The sequence below is a fragment of the Phasianus colchicus genome, chromosome 6, assembly GCF_987193195.1.
Source record: "Phasianus colchicus chromosome 6, bPhaCol1.hap1.1, whole genome shotgun sequence".
NCBI lineage: Eukaryota > Metazoa > Chordata > Aves > Galliformes > Phasianidae > Phasianus > Phasianus colchicus.
In genome coordinates this window covers 19,867,074-19,888,127 of record NC_143441.1, presented here as the reverse complement: position 1 = coordinate 19,888,127, position 21,054 = coordinate 19,867,074, and the positions used below count along the sequence as shown (strand labels likewise).

Sequence of the window (21,054 nt, the reverse complement as noted above, 5' to 3'; positions counted from 1 at the left end):
GTTTCTTGTGTGTTGTCAAGGGGGAAAAAAATCCATCAGCCTTAGAAAGCTTCCAGCTTTCCTTTTCTGTCCTTGGTGGAACAGTTGCAAGAGAAGAAGTGGATGCCCCATCCCTGAAGGCGCTCAAGGCCAGGTTGGATGGGGCCCTGGGAAGCCAGAGCTGGTGAGTGGCAGCCCTGCCCATGCAGGGGTTGGAACTGAGCAGGCTTTATTATCCCTTCCTACCCAAGCTATTCTATGGCAGTGCAGGCTCGACCCCTGACTTTGCACACTAAGGAAAAAGGCTTTTTCAAGTTTCATTGCATTTTTGCACCCCCTCTAACCTTCACCATCTACTAGCCCATATTTGCCGTTTCTGGTTTCAGTGTTTGGTAAAATTCTTCCAGAGATCATTCGCTATTTAACCACCACTAGAGCAAGGGGTGTCCATTGATGCCAGTGCTTTGCCTGCAGCCGGAGGAGCTGAAATTGGTGATCCTTGCATCCTTTCAGAGCCATCAGCCAAGAAGACATGGAGTCAAAAGAGTCATGGCCTGACTCCCAGCCAGGTCCCAAGCAGACTCTGTTGTCGCAGTGTGTGAGCATGGACTTTACTGCTTTCTGAAAGATAAATCATGCATGTTCCCGCAGCTATGCCTAAAAGAGACCCACTCACTGTTTTCTCAAACCCAAATAGGTCTGAGACTCAAAAACACATTTTGCATCAATTTGTCTCTGTACCAGGGCTCCTGCTCCAGTAATGGCTTTCTGCCAAAATAATTTCCAATTAATTTAGCATCTGTTTCCAGTGTTGGTATCGTCAGCTCATCTGTAGCTTCCAGAGACAGACGTGCCTCTCATAGTTTCCTATAGGTCACACTTTTCCACTTGCTTTCTTGCTTGGCAGCTGGTACCAGGCGCGAGGGAGCCCTGTGCCTTCAGCACCACCTGAAACTCGAACCTCAGCTCAGGGATTCAGTGCTGGCCAACACCCTGCATCCCACACTGTGCAATGAGTGCGTTGCCCAGAGCCACAGAACAGAAGGCTTTGTGTGGGCAACAAAATGTTCATGCGGGAAGATGGTAAGGGGCCTTGTCCCCTTCCTAGGGGACAGCTGAGTTTCCCAATCACCTACTGACTCTTGCCATTTCACTACTGATTTTCCTCAATTTAATTTAATGGCTAATCTTTTAAAGATTCATGTTCTCTCCCCTTAAATAGACATAATGCTGTTGATGTGTAAATAGCCACTGCTGGGTTTGCCCACTTCATGCTTTATTGGTCACCTTGGGCAGGAGTCTCCAAATGGCCCCACAGTGAAAAGTGGGGACAACCCTGGCCTGTTGTGAAGAATCTGGGACAGCCTCTTCTCAGCCAGCCAAAAAGCTTCTCCATCTGGTATGTTGTTTTCTTACACTAATCTTCTACATGAAGCTGGCACATCCAAGCTACTGCTCCTTCTGAAATGTAGGCCCTCCTCTGAAAAAGTAATTAAATATAAACTTACATTTTCTTGAGCCTTTAGCATTAGGAAAACAAGTCATTTTTGTATATTCCCTGACCAGTTGGTGAGTGTGTCCTGCCCTAAGAGGCTTTTGCCTTGGAATTCAGTTTGTTGAAACCAAGGGACAGTCTGGTGAACTGCCACAGTTCACATCCCTACATAAATGTCACAAAGAGCTGATCATCTCCATAAATGAGAGCTGTTGGGCACATTGTCCTTCAGCCTCAGTGCCCACGTCCAGCTGAGCTGTAGGCGGTAGGAATGCCTTCCACTCCAAAGTGCTGATGTTACACATGGGCTCTTTGTAAGATAGAAATAACAATGTTTTCAGCCCTTGTGTGCCCATGCTCTGCAGCACAGGTTGCTCTGTTGTGAAACTTGAGCTTCAATGTCCCTCATAGTCTGTGTATGCCAGCAGCAGAACCACTGAAACCCACAATCTGACAAGGACCCTCTGTCAGCCACACATGACAATGCCAGGGCTGATTAAGGGTGCTGGAAGGATGGAGCTGTGACTTGATGCTTTTTAAGCTCCAAGACGTGGGTTGCAGGGGAGAGGGAAGCAGATACTAATGCGATTTCCAGAAGGACTGTGCTCCTGTAGTGCACTTTGGACTGGCTCCCCATCTCCAGGCTCATGACCCCCCACATGCACTGGACATTACCCATGAAGGAGCACGTGCTTTGTGCTCCCCATGCTCAGGATGACTTCAGTTCTCAGCACACACAGCCCCAGCTTGCACACAGCTAGGCATGTTCAAGCTGTGTTGTGAAAGCCAGATAAGCAAAATCAAGAAAATGCCAGAACTAAGGTAGGATGATTTATTGACGTGATCTGTTAATACATGCAGTAGATAATTACACATATTTAATCACATAATAAGTGCAAGCTGGCCTTTTAGTGTACATTAAATACAGTGCATGATGTAAGTTCATACTAATTTTGAGTTCATCTATAGCTGTGCACTAATGATTAGAAACCTTTCCCACAGGCATTTGCTGCTACAAAAGGCCAAGGAACTGAAGTACCTCAATCAACTTTGGCACAATGCATTAAGAAACTCAGGGAAGGAGGGAATCATAGCATTCCAGGCACCATCCAGCTGATGAATCCTCAATTAATAATAGATACATCTGAATTAAGGAGGAAGGTTTATTTGCAGTCTTTTATAACATGAATACTTAACACCTCCTCAGATGTTTTTTATGATGCTTTACACATGATGATAATGGTAGTAAGAAACTTGTTCCATGACTTTTACTTTTTTTCCCTTACAACTTGCATTTCTTTTTGTTAAGATATTGAACTTTTTGTGCTGTATTAATACAGTCCTTTTGAAATCCACACTTCATTTTCTGACCAGGCTGATGCTGTACTTCTCTATGTGCAGCACACTACAATTTGATGTGTGATATCATGACTTGTTTTTCTTTTCCTGCCCTTGGTGCACTTTGGCTTTACAATGTCCTTTGGAGGTAGGAGCTTTTAAAAACAACAGGACTTAAAGCTGAAAGTGAAAGGCCACTGAGACTTCCAAATTTCTCAAAGACTCCAGCCTTCAGGGGCTGCAAGTAGAGATGGACTCCTTGGAGACAGTGCTGGATGCCACCAGCTGAAACCCATTCCTTTGCACCAGTGTGGGATGCTACAAGGCAGCTATCTTAGTGCACAGATTTCCAGAGCTTATGGCAAGTTCCTCGCCCCTTCGGTTCTTTGACCTTTTATTAAGACCTCTGTTTAAATAAAAAATAATAAGGCAATGAGAAGAAAGGCTTTGAATTGTTGAAACAGGCTACAGCCGTTGGTGGTTGAGCTTCACAGCACAAGCAGCCCAGGCAAGCAATAGCCGTAAAATACATTAATTTTATTTTGCTTTTAACTGATGATTTCCAGTATCGCTTCAGCCATGCAGAGCTAAAGTCTCCTATACAAGTGGTAGACATTGTATGTATTCTTGGTTGCTTTAATGCATTATCATCATAATATAATATCCACCCTTTATTCAACCTTTATGAAGTAACCAAATAAGTACAGCTGCTGTGGTGCTCCCATTGTGGCAAGCAACTCACACTTCAACCATTCAAGTACTGCATTTACAGCAAAGCAGCAAAGAGTGGCCTGTTTGAAAATCACACCTTGGTTTGAGCTCTTAGTCCTGCATTCCACACATCTTTGTACCATTTTCTTCTGTTATGAACTCTTTTGCATATACAGTATTTAATATGCTTCCCATATGAAATCTGTTCTTAAATGCGTGCTAATAAATAAGTAGATAATTACTGACTCCTATCAGAGCTAGCAGAATTGACCAAACATACTGAAAAACAGAGATATGTGTACATCATACAGCATGAATGAGCACCCACAAGCACACTAGGCCAGGATTGGTGTTACGGGGATGCGAAAATGAGGAGGCACATCACAGGGTGCTCCAAACACAACAGCAGGAGACAAGAGCAGGCCAGAGGAGTCGGTACACAGGATGGGTACAGCCATCATGGAAGGATGGAGTCTGGGTAGATCATTAGAGAAGAACAAGGCCTTCCAGCACCAAGACCAAAGTGCAGGCCTGGTTGCATTGAAGTTCCAAGTGTGCAGCCTTGCTGACCCAGCACTTCTGCAGTCCTGTTGGGCTCACACAGAATGCAGCTGGCTTGGCAAAGGTGAAGAATCAAGTCAGCTCATCCTGCATCTTTGCTCTCAGCCTGATGTCCTCCTTGGAGCGAGAGCACCTTGGCTGCATCACCGTTTGGTTGTCCCCTATGGCCTTCATGGTGTGATAGCCAACCATTATCCTGGGTTTTCTGTGCCTCATCTGCTGATCTTTAAAGCATTTGCTGGAAGGCCCCTGCTCCTCTGAGCCACAAAGGTGTGCAGCTAACCACAATGCTGCTGAAGCCATCATCACACCCCCCTGGATACAACATGAAAGAAGTTCACATCGTAATAAAAGAGAAAGTCTCTATAAACACTGCGTCCAACACAAGCTTTGTGTTTATGCTGAAAAGGCTGAAAAACAAAAACCCTGAAGAACTTAATTTAGGCTGAACAGTGCTAAGCCGAGGTAATGTTGTCTTGTTACACAGTATTCCTGGTTAGTGGCATTTGGTTTCTTGTCGCATTTGTGATAGAGTAAGTCCCCACACACAGCCCACGAGTCTTACTGGCAAACACTGAGTTTATCTATTAAGACAGGATACAGTGGTCCTATTTTTTCAGAATCTGGCTTAATTAATTTTTTAAAAAAAAAGGATAAACATCTCAAAACAGCCATCAGAAGCATGAAGTCTGTTTGTTTTCACAGAGATGGCTTTTTTCCTTTTTTCTTTTTCTTTTTTTCTTTTTTTTAATCCCAGACCTTCCTGGATAAATAATAGCATAGCACCTCGCACCCCATGACGTGTGGGATGCTGCCCTTCTCTGCTCCCCTCATGTGAAGTATCGGCACTGTGTCGAGTCAATGTAGCAGTAAGAAGTGCAACGCAGTTTTCCATAAGACCTAAAATAAAAGAGAATATCTCAGTTTCAAAAAGTGCTGTATCTCACATCACATGTTCTCTGTGTGCACCTCTCTGTAAGAACTCAAGAACATCAGAAAACACCAAGTGCAGTGACATATGGCAACAAAAAGATGAAGGCGATTTTCTGAGGTTCTCTGCTGTGTTCCCCCTTGTCACTATGAAGAAAGTCTTAATCACCAATTATGAGAATTAAAACAAACACTCATGCATGTAGGTGTAGGAAGCCTTCGGGGCTCACTTACGGGAAGAGCATAACTAAATATCTGAGAACCCAAGTTAAGTGTTTTTCCAGTTACTTCCAATGGCTCCAACAGGCATGACTGTGCCCATCCTTTAACTTATTTTTCATGCACTTGAAATAACAATAGCAACAGATGCATACCTTTGAGCTAGAAGGAGGCCTTTGCAAAGGGCCTTTACAAAATAAGAGAAAATATTTTTTATCTTTCTCCTTGCTTACATTGAGCTTCCATGACTCTACCTACTGAGCATCCAACCAGTGACGTTAATGAAATAAAAAACATTTTGCTGAGTTTTTATTGTGTTACAGTTAGAAAGATTATCATAGTGAAAACTGGAAAAGAAATAAACAGAGAAGCAACACTCACCTATATCCAAAAATCTAGGTTCACAGAAAAGATTCCACAGAGGAGGGATCTCCAGAAAGAGATCCTTCCCGGGGGCAGTCAACCCTTAAATGGGGTCTAGGAGAGATGCAGCCAGGCTCCACCCCTTCCGATCACACAGCTGAATTGCCTTCACCTGTGCTCCCCTGGCTGACTCAGTGGTAATAACAACAAAGCAAGAATCCAAACAAAATGCAAAAAAATTGTATTACTGAGCTTTTCTTAGATTTAATTCTTTTCCCACCTGGTTCAATTCCCTAGACGAGTGCAAGTGAATAATATGGGAACTGTTCAATCATGGTGGAACCACTGATTGATCACCTGAGGCAAGCACTGAGTCAGCTATGGGAGCACAGGTGAAGGCAATTCCTAAAATGACTTGAACGCTGTATTTAGGAGACAAGTAACAGCATATACCATTTTATCCATTTAGATAACTGCCAAAAAAAATTTTGAAACTACCGCATTTATCTGTTTTTCTATCATAGGAGTGGCTGTCCTGATGGATTCTGAATTTTCATTTTATTCTAGCTCTGCACATGTGATAAATAGATTCATTTGGCTTTTTTCCAACATGTATAAAAATGCTGAGTGCAATTCAGATCCATGTTCCTCCTGTATAGTGCAGACAGGTAAGGTAACACATTCTGTGGTAGTAACTCATCCATCAGATAACCCACAAACTGTAGTAAAAGCACCAGTCCTTTGAAATGTGTCCTTGGATAAACCACTTTCTCAGAAACGGAACAAAAATTTGAAGAGAAAATTTATGACACCTGAGGAGGAACTTGGGGGCTGGAAAAGGTACAGATAATGGGAAAATCAGTTGCAGAAGAGGTGTTGGAGAAGAAGGTAAAGCTCCTGTTGCAGTGCCAAGCTCATGTATTCATCTCATTTTACTGATGAGTCACAGCTCTTTCTTTGATCGAGCAAATAACCTACAGACTGTAAACACAAAGGATCTGAATGGTTTTTCACTACTTGATTATACGTGGAAAATGAAATTTATAAAACTTTCTCAAGCTTCTGTGGGTCTCGTTTTGGCACCAAACTTCCTATTCTTAAGATGGAACAGCTTTCACAGGCAAGCAGCTCCACACTGTCTGCAGATGGGAGCTCTTTAAAATGATTTGGGCTGCCAGGTTTACTAGTCTCAATTCTAGTAATCTCTTACACCAGGCATGCTCCAACAATTGCAGAGGAAGGATTAGCACAGCAATTGATTTACAAAGATGTCCTGTGATTTCTTATTCCTGTCAATTAGCACATTATTCTTCCATGAATGATGAGGGCTCTGCACATAATTTCATTTGCAAATTAAATGTTTCCTGTTATCGGGTAACAATACCTGACAGTTAAATAGAGGTGCTGCTGCTTGAGGCAAAATGCTCACCAGAGGAGGCTGCTTGAACAAAGGCAGAGGAGGCAAGTCAACAGTGCACAGATGTTTGAAATGGTGTTGCTAAGCAGATGTATGCCCCCTCTCCTGAGTGAATTTCCTGGTCTTTAGAAAGGCTGGTAGATGAATAGTTGATTCAGAAAAAAAAATACCTCTAAAGAACTCATTACAAGTACAGGAGGTTGTTTGGAGGCTGTGGTTTGGTTGGTTGGTTTTCTTTCCACCAACGTGATCATCTCTTCATCATGGTGTATCCTGCTCTTAGTATGTTAAGGGTGAATATTAACGCAATAATAAAGATACCAAATAAATAAATCTTTGCAAACAATGGGTAAACATATATCTGTATGATCATTCACTTTGTAAGCATGTACTTATAACTGAGAAAATGAAATTTAGACTTAACATACAGAAATAAGGTGATATGGTCTTTCTCTTTCTCTCTCACTACCTGCTGTGGTCCCAGAGGAACAAGGTTTATGTGGGTAATCCTCTTCTCGTTTAATGCAGAAGGTGAAGAAGAAAATAACAAAAGGGAAGACAGTGCATACATACCCAGGGAGATATGTTTTACATGTCAGATATCCAAAATCCTTTCCATCACAGTCTTCCACTCCTTCGTGTCTGTAGCCATCTCCACAGTAAGCACGGCGGCATCCTAGTGAAAACATAGGAAATACCTTTTCACATTCCATACATAAAGGATTTTAGAGAGGCAAAGATTTAGAGTAAAGCATAAACCAAGACACTTTGGGGAGGGCCTGACTGGTACATAGGCTGCTGTAATTTGTGGGGTATATTTTAATAATTGGAAAGTGCTTCTAAAAACAATGAGCTGATTTTACAATTGAGTCCACTTACCATTTTGTTAACCTCTTTTGATATAGTTACGAGATCAGAATGATGATGATGTGCTGATATTCAAGTAATTTTGACACTAAGTAACATGGTATAGTAATGTGACTCAGTAGGTCAAGTTGATGATTGGACTCGGAGATCTTGAAGGCCTTTTCCAATCTTGATAATCCTATGACTTTATAATTCAATTAAAACTTTCCAGGTCACATCAGTGTCAGAGGTTTGTGTACTACCAGGCCGCTATGGACTCTGCCCAGTGCATAGCACACAGCAACATGACGGGCTTCCAGATGCACAATGTACAATTTCACAGGCACTAGAGCTAATGAGCACTATTTGTCCTGCATGTTTGTTCCCTGTGGCAGACTGCAAATTCTAATTAAATCATTTTCTCATTCTTGGAGCCTGGAAAACTCAGTCTCACTGGATTGCTCTGTAGGCAGGCAAGCTTGGAGGGGCATTTATACATCTGCATTCTGGGGAAGGAGCCAAGCAGTGAAAGCAAGGGTGGATGTAAAGGCTGTGATAGCTCTTTGTATGCCAAGCTTACATTCTGCACTCCTTGCCTTTGCTGTCCAGAGCCAGGGAAGCATGAAGATCAGCTAGACAGGACATGCTTATTCAAAGGGTTTTGTGTATGTTGCAAAGGTACCACATCTTGTGGTCAAAAAGACACCTGTCCCATAGAAGGTCTGTGTATAAAACAATGGCTGGATCCAGTCCCTGGAATGCAGGAGCTTTGCTCCGGTGCCAAATACCTCTGTAGTCAGGGACATGGTTCTCAATGAGGATACATGGGAAACATTTGGCATCACCTCTGACTTCTGCCTGTGTGTGGCATTCACGTGCATGAAAGATCTTGATTTTGGTGTTGTGGCCATTGTGCATGTTATTCCACTGAATATTCCAGAAACAACTACTGCACCTTCCAGAAAGAGGCTGCTTCTGACTTACTTATGCAGTCATCCGTCACAACCGTGTTGCCATCGTCACACTCTTCCCCATCCTGAACGATCCCATCTCCACACGTACTGCCAACCTCAACACGGTAATCCACAGGGTAGAAAGGGGTGAGCTGGACAAAAAAAAACCACACTGAGATTACTGTGTAGGAATACCAGCAGTAGGGCTCAACAAATAGAGGTGATGGACTGTGGAAGGTGGGTACCACAGACATGTTTCCATATCCCACTATGTAATGGGAAACAGGCTTTGTACAGAGTCTGATTCAAAGCCCAGTGGAAAAAAATAAGGATCCTGTTGCTGATTTCAGTAGTACTTAGCTCCTTGAAGCAGTAAGAAAATGACTTTGATTTGCAGAGTTTGTGTCTTCCCACAACTCTTATCCCTGCTGAGTTTTGCCTTATTTTGTGTTAAATCAAAACTGTTTCTATTATAATTACCCAAACTCAGTCCCAGCTGGCTGGTTCAGCAGCTGGTTCAGAGAGAGGTCAGCAAAACCTATAGCAGTGGTAAGTAGTGAAGACTCCTGTGAACAAAACCCACAGAATTAGATGCAGTGTCAATAATGCTGAAAAATAAGATTTTTCTTCATTCACTTGAGTGATTCTGTATGATAATATACCTGCTGTATTTAAAAATGAAATATACACTCACAAGTTTTCTGAAAGCACAGTCATATTTTCACCTGGACTGGGAGCCATCCAAAGGTATCCTTGAAATACAAAGATCTCTGGTCTCTTCTAAATGCTAAGGCATTTTCAGTGTGTAACCGGTCCAATTCTTCTTGATTATTCACCACAAAAATCTGGGGCACAGAAAAAGAGGTGATTGGTAACCCTCTTGAGAAGTGTTTTGAATTGTCACAGAATCCAGTTTTGTGGACAGAAGTATTTATCTGCAAATATATGAAGAATTGCACAGAAAAAGAGTTTGCTTTCTGAAACAGAATGACATGCCAGCCCTGGGTGAGAATGTACATACATAAGTTGCTGCTTTGCAATTGGTAAGAGACACGAGTCTCCAAAAGCTCATGGTCTTTCCTGAGTACCCAACTAAGGCTCCAGTGACCCCCTACTCTTACACACCTGCAGATAATGACCATGCAAACACTTATCAAACAATGCGAACAGTCACTGCTGAGAACAATTTCAGATGTTCCAATAGTTAGATGCTGGCACAATTGCAAAATCCATGTGGGCATAAGTACTCTTTCTAGGATTGCGATAATTTTTAGGCATGTTTATGGCTCTAAATAAAATAAAGCACTGCTTAGTGCAACCTTCACTTATCTTTTTCTACTTTGTACTTTGTTTAGACTTAATGAGCATTGAAATTTGTTTCTTTACACGCACATACTTCAGTCTAAACTCAAGTCTTCTGTTAAACAGAAAAATATTAGTAACAAATTGAGAGAATTAGGACAAGCTGCTCTTTTCCCAAATTGCTTTCATGTCTCATTTACCAAAATTTGCTGTAAGGGGCATTAAAAAATAACTTCTTCCCTTGGAAGCTTAATCAAACTTATTTTAGTAAGATTCAAACCATTTTTTAATTAAGAAAAAGCAAATTGAATGATTCAGAGCAAGTAAATTTGGGTCAAAGCCTGATTCCCACCAGCATAATCAGAATTGGCTCTTTTTAAAACAAATTACCCAGAAGTTCTTGCACAGCAGAATATTCCCATAGCCCGTGATAAAGGCCAATTGAATAAAAGTGCCTTCAGCTAGAATGAAAGAGAGCAAAGAAATAAAGAGCCAGCAAAGAACCAATTCTGTAGCTGTGTCCAGGAGCTGAAGTCCCAGCCTCAGAGCTGTAGTTTCTCTGGAAATCAATAACGGATTGTGCCCTCTGAAAATCTCTTATAGATATTGCCCTTTGAAAATACAAAGAATTAAAAAACCTGATTGATTCACAGCCAGTGACAGAAAAGCAGTGCTTTGTTTCCTACCCTCGCCCCAAGCAGTGTAGTACTGATGGGCAAGTGGGTGGCTGTGCTGGGGATGTGCAGAAGGATGGAAAACCTCTGCATCTTCCCACGTGCAGCTATAGCAACTCTGACTATAGTCTTCAAGTGGCACAAGGAGTGTCTCACCTCACACTGAGCTGCTGCATGAGGATCTGATCAAAGTGAATAAGTGCAGTGTTAAGCTCGCTGCTGCTCAAGGGGGTGAAACAACTGGGGCAGGCAGTGCCAGAGACATGGCTTTTCTCTTTGCCATCCCTCAAGAGAAATGGCACTTGGTTATAACATGTGAGGGTTTATATAATGTGCATTACTTATATTCAAGGTAGCTATGCTCTCATTGCAATCTTTTAAGCTCTACTCTTAAACACTGCCTGGTGAAGAAGGAGGGCGGTAAGAACGACACATAACATTGTGAGCCTTATTCATTAGCCTAAGAGCTCCCCATGAACTATATCAATTTTTATTTATTTTATTTATTTTTTTTTTTTTTGCAATATTGCCCGATGCACTATACACCTTGATTTCATGCACTTTCTTCTACTGCCATTTTTTGCAGTGCAACAGGGACGAGCAAGCAGCTGACAAGACTTGCAGCACACTTATGCAGAAGATTGAGTTCAACGACTTGGTTAAAGGACCAGTGTATGGTGATCATGTCCCTTTCACACAGAAAGCTCTGAAAACATGAGGATGGGAAAGTTAACAGAGCTAATCACTGCACGTTCAGAGACAAGACAATGGGTGAGTATCTTGAATGGCAGCAGCAGAAAGGTGGCATTTCATTGCTAATTAATTGCTACAGTGCACAAAATAGAAAAATCAAGGCCCGGCTGAAGGAAAAGTCCAGAAACGCTATTTGCAAAGCCTAAAGATATCAGAGATGAAAAACTGCTAGGTCACTTTTTAACAGTGACTTATCCTTTATGTTACCTTCTCCAATTCGCTTGTAGAATTCCTTCAAGAATGCTAGCAACTGAAATTATCTCTGTAAGTGCGTGCCCATAGCCAGCACTCAGAAGTCTGACTCTCTTTTAGTTTCAAGCTGGAGGGTTTGTATTTTGGGGGAAAGTTCTGTTGTATATATGAAATGTTCAACCCTGAAATCACTGTCCGTGTAGAAGAAAATAGATAAATAAACAAGAAGAGATGCTTCCTTCACCAGCCAATCTGCAATATACTGCAATTGACTGAAATAAAAAGAACAGATTGTGTGTGCAGTAAGAAAAGAGCATCCTTATGCTAAGAGAAAGGTTTCTAAAAATGTGCTGCATTACTGATGGTTTGAAACTGCTGCATTTCAGCACCTTCATCACACAACTCTCAGACTGGTTGTAAGACCAAATTCTTGAGCACAGACTGATCTCAGAGGTTTCGGGTACAGGACCTAATGCATTGCCCAGATACAGCCATCTTCCTGTTACATCCAATGTAGTAGTTAATACAATGTTTCTTATAATAAAAGCATGTTAAGAACCATTCACATCCTCTCCCAGAAATTTGCTTACCGCAGGGACTTTTGGATACCTGTGTCCAAACACAGATTCCTCATATGGTGGATTATTCACGTGCTGTGGGGGTCTGCAGTGGCATCTTCCTGGAGGTCCTGGAAGTCCTCTTTCCCCTTTTGGTCCTATTGCAAATTGCCCTAGGAAGCAAAAAATCATGTTTCACTGTTACGAAATTAACAAACAAAACCCAAACACAGCCTTAGTGGGAAAAGCATGGTCAGGTGGATGTGTGTGTTCACATAAGTTTTGAGTTATCTACATCTCCCACAAACAACACTGAGAATGGAAGGAAGTGGTTTCCAGAATCACCAATTCCAGCACTTCAGAAGAAAGAACAGAAGTTGTGCCACAATCATCTTTCAAATCACACTTTAACCACTATTTTGGAGAAAGAGAATGGCCATTTGCTTAAGATTTCCAGACAAAACTCAGCCTGGTCAGAACAGCTTTGTGGTGAGTTTGGCAAGACTGATATTAAGTCAGTCACTGTAGATGTACACAACACACTGTGGACACTTCAGTAGTGTTGTTTTAAAGGTTTTTGTACAGGAACACCCAACAATAAACAAAGGAGTGCTACAAATAAATACATAAAAACCAACTGCTTTTTGACTTTCAAACTCTGGGAAGGATGTAGTGCTCTGCAGAATTAAATATGAGTCAACATGTTCATATTGCAAGCAGTGATATTATTACAGGAAGGTCATTTAGGACAAGAATTTATATTCTAGAGGGAAAAGACCAACAAGCCTGATACATAAACTTTCTGTGGATGCAATAAATCCTTTTAAAAGCAATTTCAAGATCCTGGCTGCTTTCCCATCAGCATGGTGAAAATTCTGTCCTCTGAAAACCTGCAGCTGAATTACTCAGGTTAAAGGTATTTTGTACTGAGAGACAAGAGATGTGTAGATGTTGAAGCTGCCTCAGCTTCAAAGATGTACCATTTCCATTAGTATCTTTTGGAAGAGAATTTCTGTCCAACAGTGTGAGCAAGAGAAGAAAAAGGGAAAAGAGAATGGAAAGAGGACATCAAATTGCCAAGGTACAAACTCCTTTTGTCCATCTGTGACAACAGCTGTTTCCAGCTGAGCTTGCTTTTCTTTACCAATACTTGAGCATATATACAGGTTGGGAAAACCCTTCCATTTTCACTGAACATTATAGTTTGTGTACAATCCTTCATGTCTATTCTTGGTCTCACAAGAGAAAGCAAGCTGCTCAGAGTTTCTATGAACACAGTTTTGAAGTTGTACAATAATCAACTATGAGCTTTTCTTATGATACACAGAAATGAAGACAGCATACATCTACAGCACTTATTAAAAAGAGATATTTTTATCACCGTTTTTTCCTCTAACTCCTACTTCAGTCCTCTTGAGTCTCATCTACTTTCCTTGTACAGGGTAAATATCTGTTTTCCTTGTACAGAGCTGTACAGGGTAAATATGTCCTGGCTGATTAGAAATCTCAATTTTTCACTGTAAGCCAGGAATTCTAGAGAAGTAGCAGACCTTTGATGACAGAGATCAACTAGTCCCTTCAAGGCTGCCGGATAGCTTTTCATCATCCCCATCTGCCAAAATTCCACAAGAACCATATAGGCCATGTTTTTGGTTTTATTTGAGGCGTCAAAAGCCATAATGTAGGCATTAGAGTCAGATTTAAAGCCCTTAGAATGGATAGCGAAGGCATGATGTGCCTTGTAGAGAAAAACTGTCCTTATTGTTGATGGATCATTTTTTGTAAAGAGGCTTCATATGCACATGCATTGAGTTGGGGGGGGTGCTGGGGAGGATGGACACTGCATAAGATGTTCCCCACTTACCTAATCCTGAAGGTCCAGGGGGGCCTGGCTGGCCAGAAGGACCAGGCCTTCCAGGTGGGCCCATGATACCCACAGGTCCAATGTCTCCCTTTTGCCCCTAAGAAAGAGGAGACATTCATTTATTTCCTAAGTAATTAATGTCATGTAAGTTCTCCCAGCCTGCACTGGCTTCCCTTTCAAGAAAGCCAATACATCTGCCAATAGGAGCATACATCACAAACTTCACAGCCACCATTACAGAGAAGAGAGGTGCTATCCTCTTCTACTTGGGTCCATGCTGGACTTATCCTGAAAGTGAAAAGTACCAGCAGATCTGCTCTGTGTGGAGTCAGGGATGCCCTGATCTTACTTCAGTCATTCAAGGGCTTTCCTTCAAGGATGCCTTTTTATCCCTGCCATTCCCTAGGAGCCAGTGCAGCTCAGAGACAAAGGGCTGGTGGAACTGAAATCCTTGGTAATTGGCTCTGACTTCAGGGGCATAAGCTGAGTTTGTAGGGTAGACTAAGAAATTGATTCATTGCACCTTCAGAAAGAGAAAATTAAATAAGGAGTCCACAAGGGCTTCTACAGTGACATTTCCCAGTCTTAGGGCATAGATCTTCAGAAGAACAGTAATTATTTGGAGACCCACAGTATCTGCAGAAGTACTTTAGAACCTCAATTCATGTATCCCCTTGGCTGTCGCTGTGAATTTACCTTTGTTAACAAATCACTGCAGGGCAAGCAAGGGATTGGTTTTGCAAAGTGTAAGCTAGCATGCAGTGACTGCCCAGCTGTATGCTGACAAACGATGTTTCTGTGGAGCCTTATCACCCCGTCAAAATGCTGTAAAATTATCTATAGAAGACAAGTTTATAGAGTTACCATACAATAATATAATATTCTGTAAAATCCCTAATTTGCCTCAGGGGAACATGTTTGTGTAGCCATGCCATGAGGCATTTGAACGTTTTACCCTAGAACTATTCAACACCTTCCTATTTTTGCTTCTGAATTTAATATGGTGACAGTTATTAAAAATAACTATATTTATCTTCCTGCTCATATTCTCTCTGAGGCTTGCATTTCTCAGCTTTATATTTCAGAAGTGTGTTACATAGCTTAAAGCTGAGATAACTGATTTTATTCTTATGTAACAGCGTATCATTTAGTAAAACAAAAACGTGCTGTGTTATACTTCTTTCAATGATAGTGAGATTAATTCCTTCAATACAGAGTGATTTTGGTTTAATGTTCATTCAAGGACAGATGATGGGCAGTTGTATAGCTAATTTCAGAGTCATGAAGCATACATAGTAATATATGCTAAAATAATTTGTTGTTATAGAATATCCCACATCCCACGAATACATCTGAATGTCACTTGCACCATTTCAACAGAGAAACGTTATTTCTTTTTTTTTATGACCCATAAAAAACTAATTGAATATTTGCTTTGTTTAATTCTATTAGACAAACTCTGTGCCATTAAAACATTCCAGGATTTACGTGAATGTCAGCAATGTTGATCACTAATTGCTTCTTACATCACGCAACAAGAATACACAAAACTGGCAGACCAAGACTTTGAAACCCTCAAAGAAATCATTGGGAAATCTTGTTCCCCACATTGTAAGAATCTAGCAGAGGAAATCCAGTGCAATTCTGACATACGCTGCCTGAAACTTAGCTGAACTCTGTGATTCCTGTTTTGGAGAAATGCCTGCTTAATACTCTCTTGTTTAGCATAGGTAGATTGAAGAACTTGTGCCCATACCATTCAGAAAAGCTGATATTTACAGTCCTCTCCCTTTTTTCCAAGTAATCTTGACTAAAAGTTTAAGTCATTCCTCCTTCACAAAGGAAATCCTAAACTTGCTTCTCAGGAGTCAACTCTCAAGTCACAGAGCTTTGAGTGTTATGAATTTTTGGGGGACAGTGAGGCTGTGGTGACTTGAGGCTCCCATCTCCTGGCCACCATTTAGGAAGAACTTGCCCCAGAGGCACAGCAGAATTGAAGAAGTGAATGGGATCTTCAAGACGTATCTCAAAATGGAAGTGGAAATGACACCTTCTTAATTTAGCTGTTTTTATCTGGAGATGTCAGCTGGATCAAGAGACAGGAAATGGCTCCATGTTGATGGAAAACATCAGCTGAACAAACAGCCAGATAACTACAGCACTTAAAGGCAGCAGTCAGATCTACACAGCCTTAAAATGCCAACTGCAGTTTTGTGTTTTGTTTTTAAAAGGTTTTTTTTGTTGTTTTTTTTTGTTGTTTTTTGTTTTTTTTAAGAGGAGAATAGAAATAAATAGTTCATTAATTACAGAAGGAGAAGCCCTGTTTTTGTGCAGAAGATCAATGCTGAAATTGCTTTCAAGGTGACAGATAGGGGTTGTGTAACCAAGCCTCCATGAATCCCTACTTCAGGGCAAGACTACATTTCTTTCAGTCACACTGATTGCTGCCCTGAACCATGACATCCTATGTGACTGCTTTTTGATCCAGACATTGTGTAATGTGACAAAATGTCTAAGATCAAGTATAAAGTCCTTGTGGAAAAAAAGGGACACTGCACTGTTTTCCTGTTGATCTGCAGGCACTCTGTCTTTTTTTGCCTGATGCTACAGAACAATATTCTGTGCACATCCCTTTTGTGAGGAAGAGATGAGCACAGTTTACATTGCACAGACTTACACTGCACATATCTTCTTTATGTGATGACTTAGCACCCAACATCCAATTTTTATTTTTCCCCACATTGAGTTTTCTTTCTCTTCAGATATTAGCTGACAACATTAGACCAACAGCAAAGCAAGCTTGTGCCTCTGTCTGCAATGCTGGGCATAACCAGATTGCAAATAAAATGCTTTCAGCTGAGCCCGCTGACCACAGCATCCACGAGCTCCTGTATCTGAGCAGCTACATGTTAAAAACAGCATCAATACAGCAGGAGTTTGTTCCCTGCCCTATCAGAGGAAAGAAAATAGACTCCGCAGATGGCAGTTCAGAGATGGCAATACTAAAGGAACTGCTCTCCTTGCATCAGGTTAGACTTTGTGTCTACTCTCCCCTTTCTTCCACACAATGTCATTGCCTCTAATAAATATACAAGGAAACATGAAATTGAAGAGGTTTATCCGGTGACTTGAATAGGTAGCTACCACTAACACTACCCTCTTGGAAAATGCAGTGTTGGAGAAGCCAACACACAATTCCCAATCCTTAAAATTAATCTGAAAGTTTTAAAAAATCAGTTCAGCCAACACAATTATTTTGATCCCTGAATAAGGAGCATGTGCAATCATTTCATCTCTAAGCCACTTTCATACAATGCTCCTGCCCCTTAATGTCAGCACGTGTCTTCCTGAACAGACTCCTGGCATGCTGTACTACAGTGAGAAGTATCACATAAATATCCTAGTCTAACAATTAAATATTGTTCTAGTATTAACTGAGAGAAAAAGGGGTGCTGTAGTGCTTCGATTCTTTGCACTCTTTTGGGCATCTTCAAAGCCTCGCAGCTCTGTAAGATGTTGTGTGTCACCAGCACTAAGCCTGGCCAAAGCCTCATAGAACTAAATGGGATGCAATGGACAGAACAAATCCACTTTGTCCCACTCTCCAGTTATCAGATGGGATTCAGAGTGTAGCTCTGTGATTTTTAGGATTCAAAGGGTCTACTTTTTAGGTTCAAGGTATGCTCTGATTATATTCAATGAGCTAGTTATCAAACTAGGGAAAAAGTAACTTGAGCTGTGCTGCACAGCAAGGGATTTGAGCATGGAAGACAATACCTGGACATGTATGCGAGGTGCTACAGTCCTGCCAGTGGGACCAAGTGCAAGGCACCAGCAGAAAACAAACCATACAGTCATACCCCACCATCATACAAACACTGGGAAATGCAGGGAACTGAAGGGAAGACACCATGGGCCTACTTGTTTGCCTCGTTTTCCAGGTCTTCCTATAGGTCCTCTGTGTCCTGGTGCTCCAGATTGTCCTTTTGGGCCCATCTCTCCCTTGGTGGGTGAGGAGGGAAAGAAAAAGAACATAAGTAGAGCACACTTGCCTTCTATGGCACAGCAGGTGGCTGATGTTTTTGTTCATGCAATTCTTGCAGATTATGTTGACATTGTAATTTTCTTGGAAATTAACAATATATTTTAAAACAAGAGTAAGGCCAAAAACATCTATTTTAATTTATCAAAATTTCCTTGAAAGATCCCTCTTTAAAGAGGAAGCTGAATGGAGGAGACCAGAAATATTCTAGAAGGGGGGTGAAGACTAGCAAAACTCTCCAACTCCTGGCAATATCATGTTTGCTGTTAAGATGCACATTTGGAATTGCAGGATTGGAAAAATAAGTGAAAAATAAAACCCAAACAAACAATTAGTCTGCTCATGAATATATACCAGGTGCCTGACTATGTTAAATAGAAAGAAGATTATGACTAAACCTATGTTCAGGGAAGAAAAAGAAAAAAAAAGAGAAAAAACAAGCAGCTAAATCTTGGGTTTTCTCCTAAGGAAAAAAAAAAAGAATTTGATCACATCTAAGAAGTGCTCATCATTGGAGTCAAGCAAGACTTAGCCTTATGCTTTCCAGAATGTCTCTAAAGCCATTTACTGACTGTATGCCAGCACTTATTGCAATTCCCCAATATATTGTGCCCACTTACTTTCTGTCCCAGCATTCCTGGGGAGCCTATTTCTCCCTGCAAAGTGAAAAGAGAAAAATCATCAAAATAATTGGAGTGATCTTTGACAAAGCAGCACCAATTTAGGCCCTTAAGGAAAAATTAAAAGTGCCATGTAGTGGTATTAGTTAAAAAAAAAACCAACAAACCTACAATGTGATCATCAGTAGCAGTGACAGTAGAATTATTAGAATTGTTCTGGATTTACAAGATTTTTCTATAAAGGTCCTTATATAATAACACTGCTCCTTTGTTTGATCCTCCACAGCCTGCTGCTTCTTGGCCAAAACCATACCAGTTGTGCTTCTGTCTGCAGCCACTTGGACAGTGCCCACACTTTGTCTTTGGGAATGGCAATTCTCCATTTACATCAAAAGGAATTTGCTTTTCCTTTCTTTGTTAAAGACCTCCCAACCCACAAATCCTGCTTCCTTTTTTCCCCCTCTTTTCATTTTTCTTTTTCTCTTTTCTTTTTCTTTTCCTTCTTTTTCTCTTTTTTCTTTTTTCTTTTTCCTTACAGCAATATCATCTCACTAGCTAAAAACATTTTGTCAAGCCATCACTGTTCTGTTCTATACAAGTCAGGAGTGCCACTTACCTTGGGGCAGGTGGGGTACATGGACACAGAGGACCACACAATGTGGGACCACTGCTTTCTTACCATCCCAGGAACACGACTCTGTGTCACCCCTCTTTTTTGCTATCAGAAATACCTCAGTGTTAATATGCTCATTCAGCTAAAACTCACAGCCATCCGGAAAAGTACCTGGTCTCCTTTGACTCCTTTGTCACCCCTGTCCCCTCTGGAACCCTGGAGAGAGATAACAGGGTAGTAACCGCATAATTATTATCATTTCATGAGGAAATGAAAAACATTTATCCTATGTGAGGCATTATCTGTCATGGCGCACAATACAGTCAGGTGAGGGGCACAGTAGATACCCTAAAATGTTTCCTTACTACCTTCATTGACATTACAATAGAATTAAGAGTCAGGCTGGTAGCAAAAAGCACTTATTCTCCTCAGATAATTACTTTAAATATGGGCTTCCTTTGATGTAGTACTTGAGACTTAATTGTTTCCCGAATTATCTTCATTGAAATTCAGGCCCCACTGAATGACAAAAATAAGTCTCTGTGCCAAAGGAAATGTAGCCTAAATAAACCCAAATAACAATTAAGGATCATTATACCCATGCTAGAGATGGGGAAACTTAGTGGGGTTTGCTGTAGTAACTTGTTCACAAGAAAACAGGGTGTAAGACTCATTTCTCACCCCAAGTCACAGACTGTACGCCTTCCTCAATGCATCTTTGCATTTCTTAATGAGACCTTCAGCCTTCACTCCATCAAAATTCGACTTTATTTTTAGTTACTGTTTTATACAACTGTTCCCAATTGCCAAATTACACGTTATTCTATTGTTACACTGACCTTTTCTCCTCTAGTTCCTGGAAAACCCTAAAGGGAATGACAGATATTTTAATGCTTCTCACTTTCAAGATTACCAAAGAAGCAAATTTATACCTTGCAGATTTAAAATGAAGAAAAGAAATGAAGCACAAGTAATTAATTGCATCTACTTATAACAGCAAAATAATATTTGTAGCTTATAGAAGTGCACTGAAAATAATTATGAAATAAGAATTAAAGGCAAGACAAATCAGCCCAAAAGCTATGGTGAAAAAGCCAGTTAAAGCCAGCCGATTCAATATTGCTTTTAAAACTAAAACAAGGGAAATCAAATGTAACTGAAAGTGAATGAAACTACAATTAATAATCTAAATTAATTTTAGAAATAATCTTCTTCTTTTCTTTCTCCCTGCAGAATGTCCTTAAATTACATTTAAACCCTCATCTGAGCGAAGATTACTATAAAGCTGAGTTTCCCTTTAAGAAAAATACAGCAAATTAGCTGTGTCCATCTGTTCTTTCCATTGCTACATCTGAATAATCTACATACATAATTTTTATCAAGTTCCTTAAAGCGTTGTGGCATAAATTTTGTTAAAGCAAAAGCCATGTTATAGAAAACGATGTGCAGATAACAGACCCTCCGGACCAAATTGAGCTTACTATCCAACTGTCAACACATACTCATAGCTTTAGTAGAAGATACAAACGTTCTCCAGTCTTCTGAGGTGGGTGAAAACCATTGCAGGTATGAGTTAATGGTGGAGGTATACTAAAGAACTGCAGTATTCCAATGGGATAGTTACA

The 21,054-nt window shown here is 40.8% G+C and overlaps 1 protein-coding gene and 1 long non-coding RNA gene across 5 annotated transcripts in view; one reads left to right on the top strand and one right to left on the bottom strand.

The window, feature by feature from the left end:
• Nucleotides 1-2,559, top strand: LOC149917477 (uncharacterized). 2 transcript variants are annotated; one of them, XR_016467733.1, is made up of 4 exons: nt 1-163; nt 887-1,062; nt 1,202-1,378; nt 2,477-2,559. It is a non-coding gene; the product is annotated as an uncharacterized LOC149917477 (long non-coding RNA). The 2 variants fall into 2 exon arrangements; XR_016467732.1 differs by having other exon boundaries at nt 887-1,378.
• A 656-nt stretch (nt 2,560-3,215) lies between these two features.
• Nucleotides 3,216-21,054, bottom strand: part of COLQ (collagen like tail subunit of asymmetric acetylcholinesterase) — a 41,234-nt gene continuing 23,395 nt past the window's right edge. For 2 of the 3 annotated variants that reach the window (XM_031590169.2, XM_090142609.1), the window contains 10 exons: nt 20,269-20,295; nt 19,601-19,645; nt 18,817-18,852; nt 18,076-18,156; nt 14,155-14,251; nt 12,324-12,463; nt 9,538-9,657; nt 8,844-8,964; nt 7,587-7,689; nt 3,216-4,984 (listed from right to left, as the gene is read on the bottom strand). In XM_031590169.2, coding sequence (XP_031446029.1) covers nt 4,915-4,984; nt 7,587-7,689; nt 8,844-8,964; nt 9,538-9,657; nt 12,324-12,463; nt 14,155-14,251; nt 18,076-18,156; nt 18,817-18,852; nt 19,601-19,645; nt 20,269-20,295 — 840 coding nt within the window. In that variant the 3' untranslated portion in view covers nt 3,216-4,914. The remainder of the gene's footprint in view (nt 4,985-7,586; nt 7,690-8,843; nt 8,965-9,537; nt 9,658-12,323; nt 12,464-14,154; nt 14,252-18,075; nt 18,157-18,816; nt 18,853-19,600; nt 19,646-20,268; nt 20,296-21,054) is intronic. The other variant, XM_090142610.1, reaches the window with a different exon arrangement.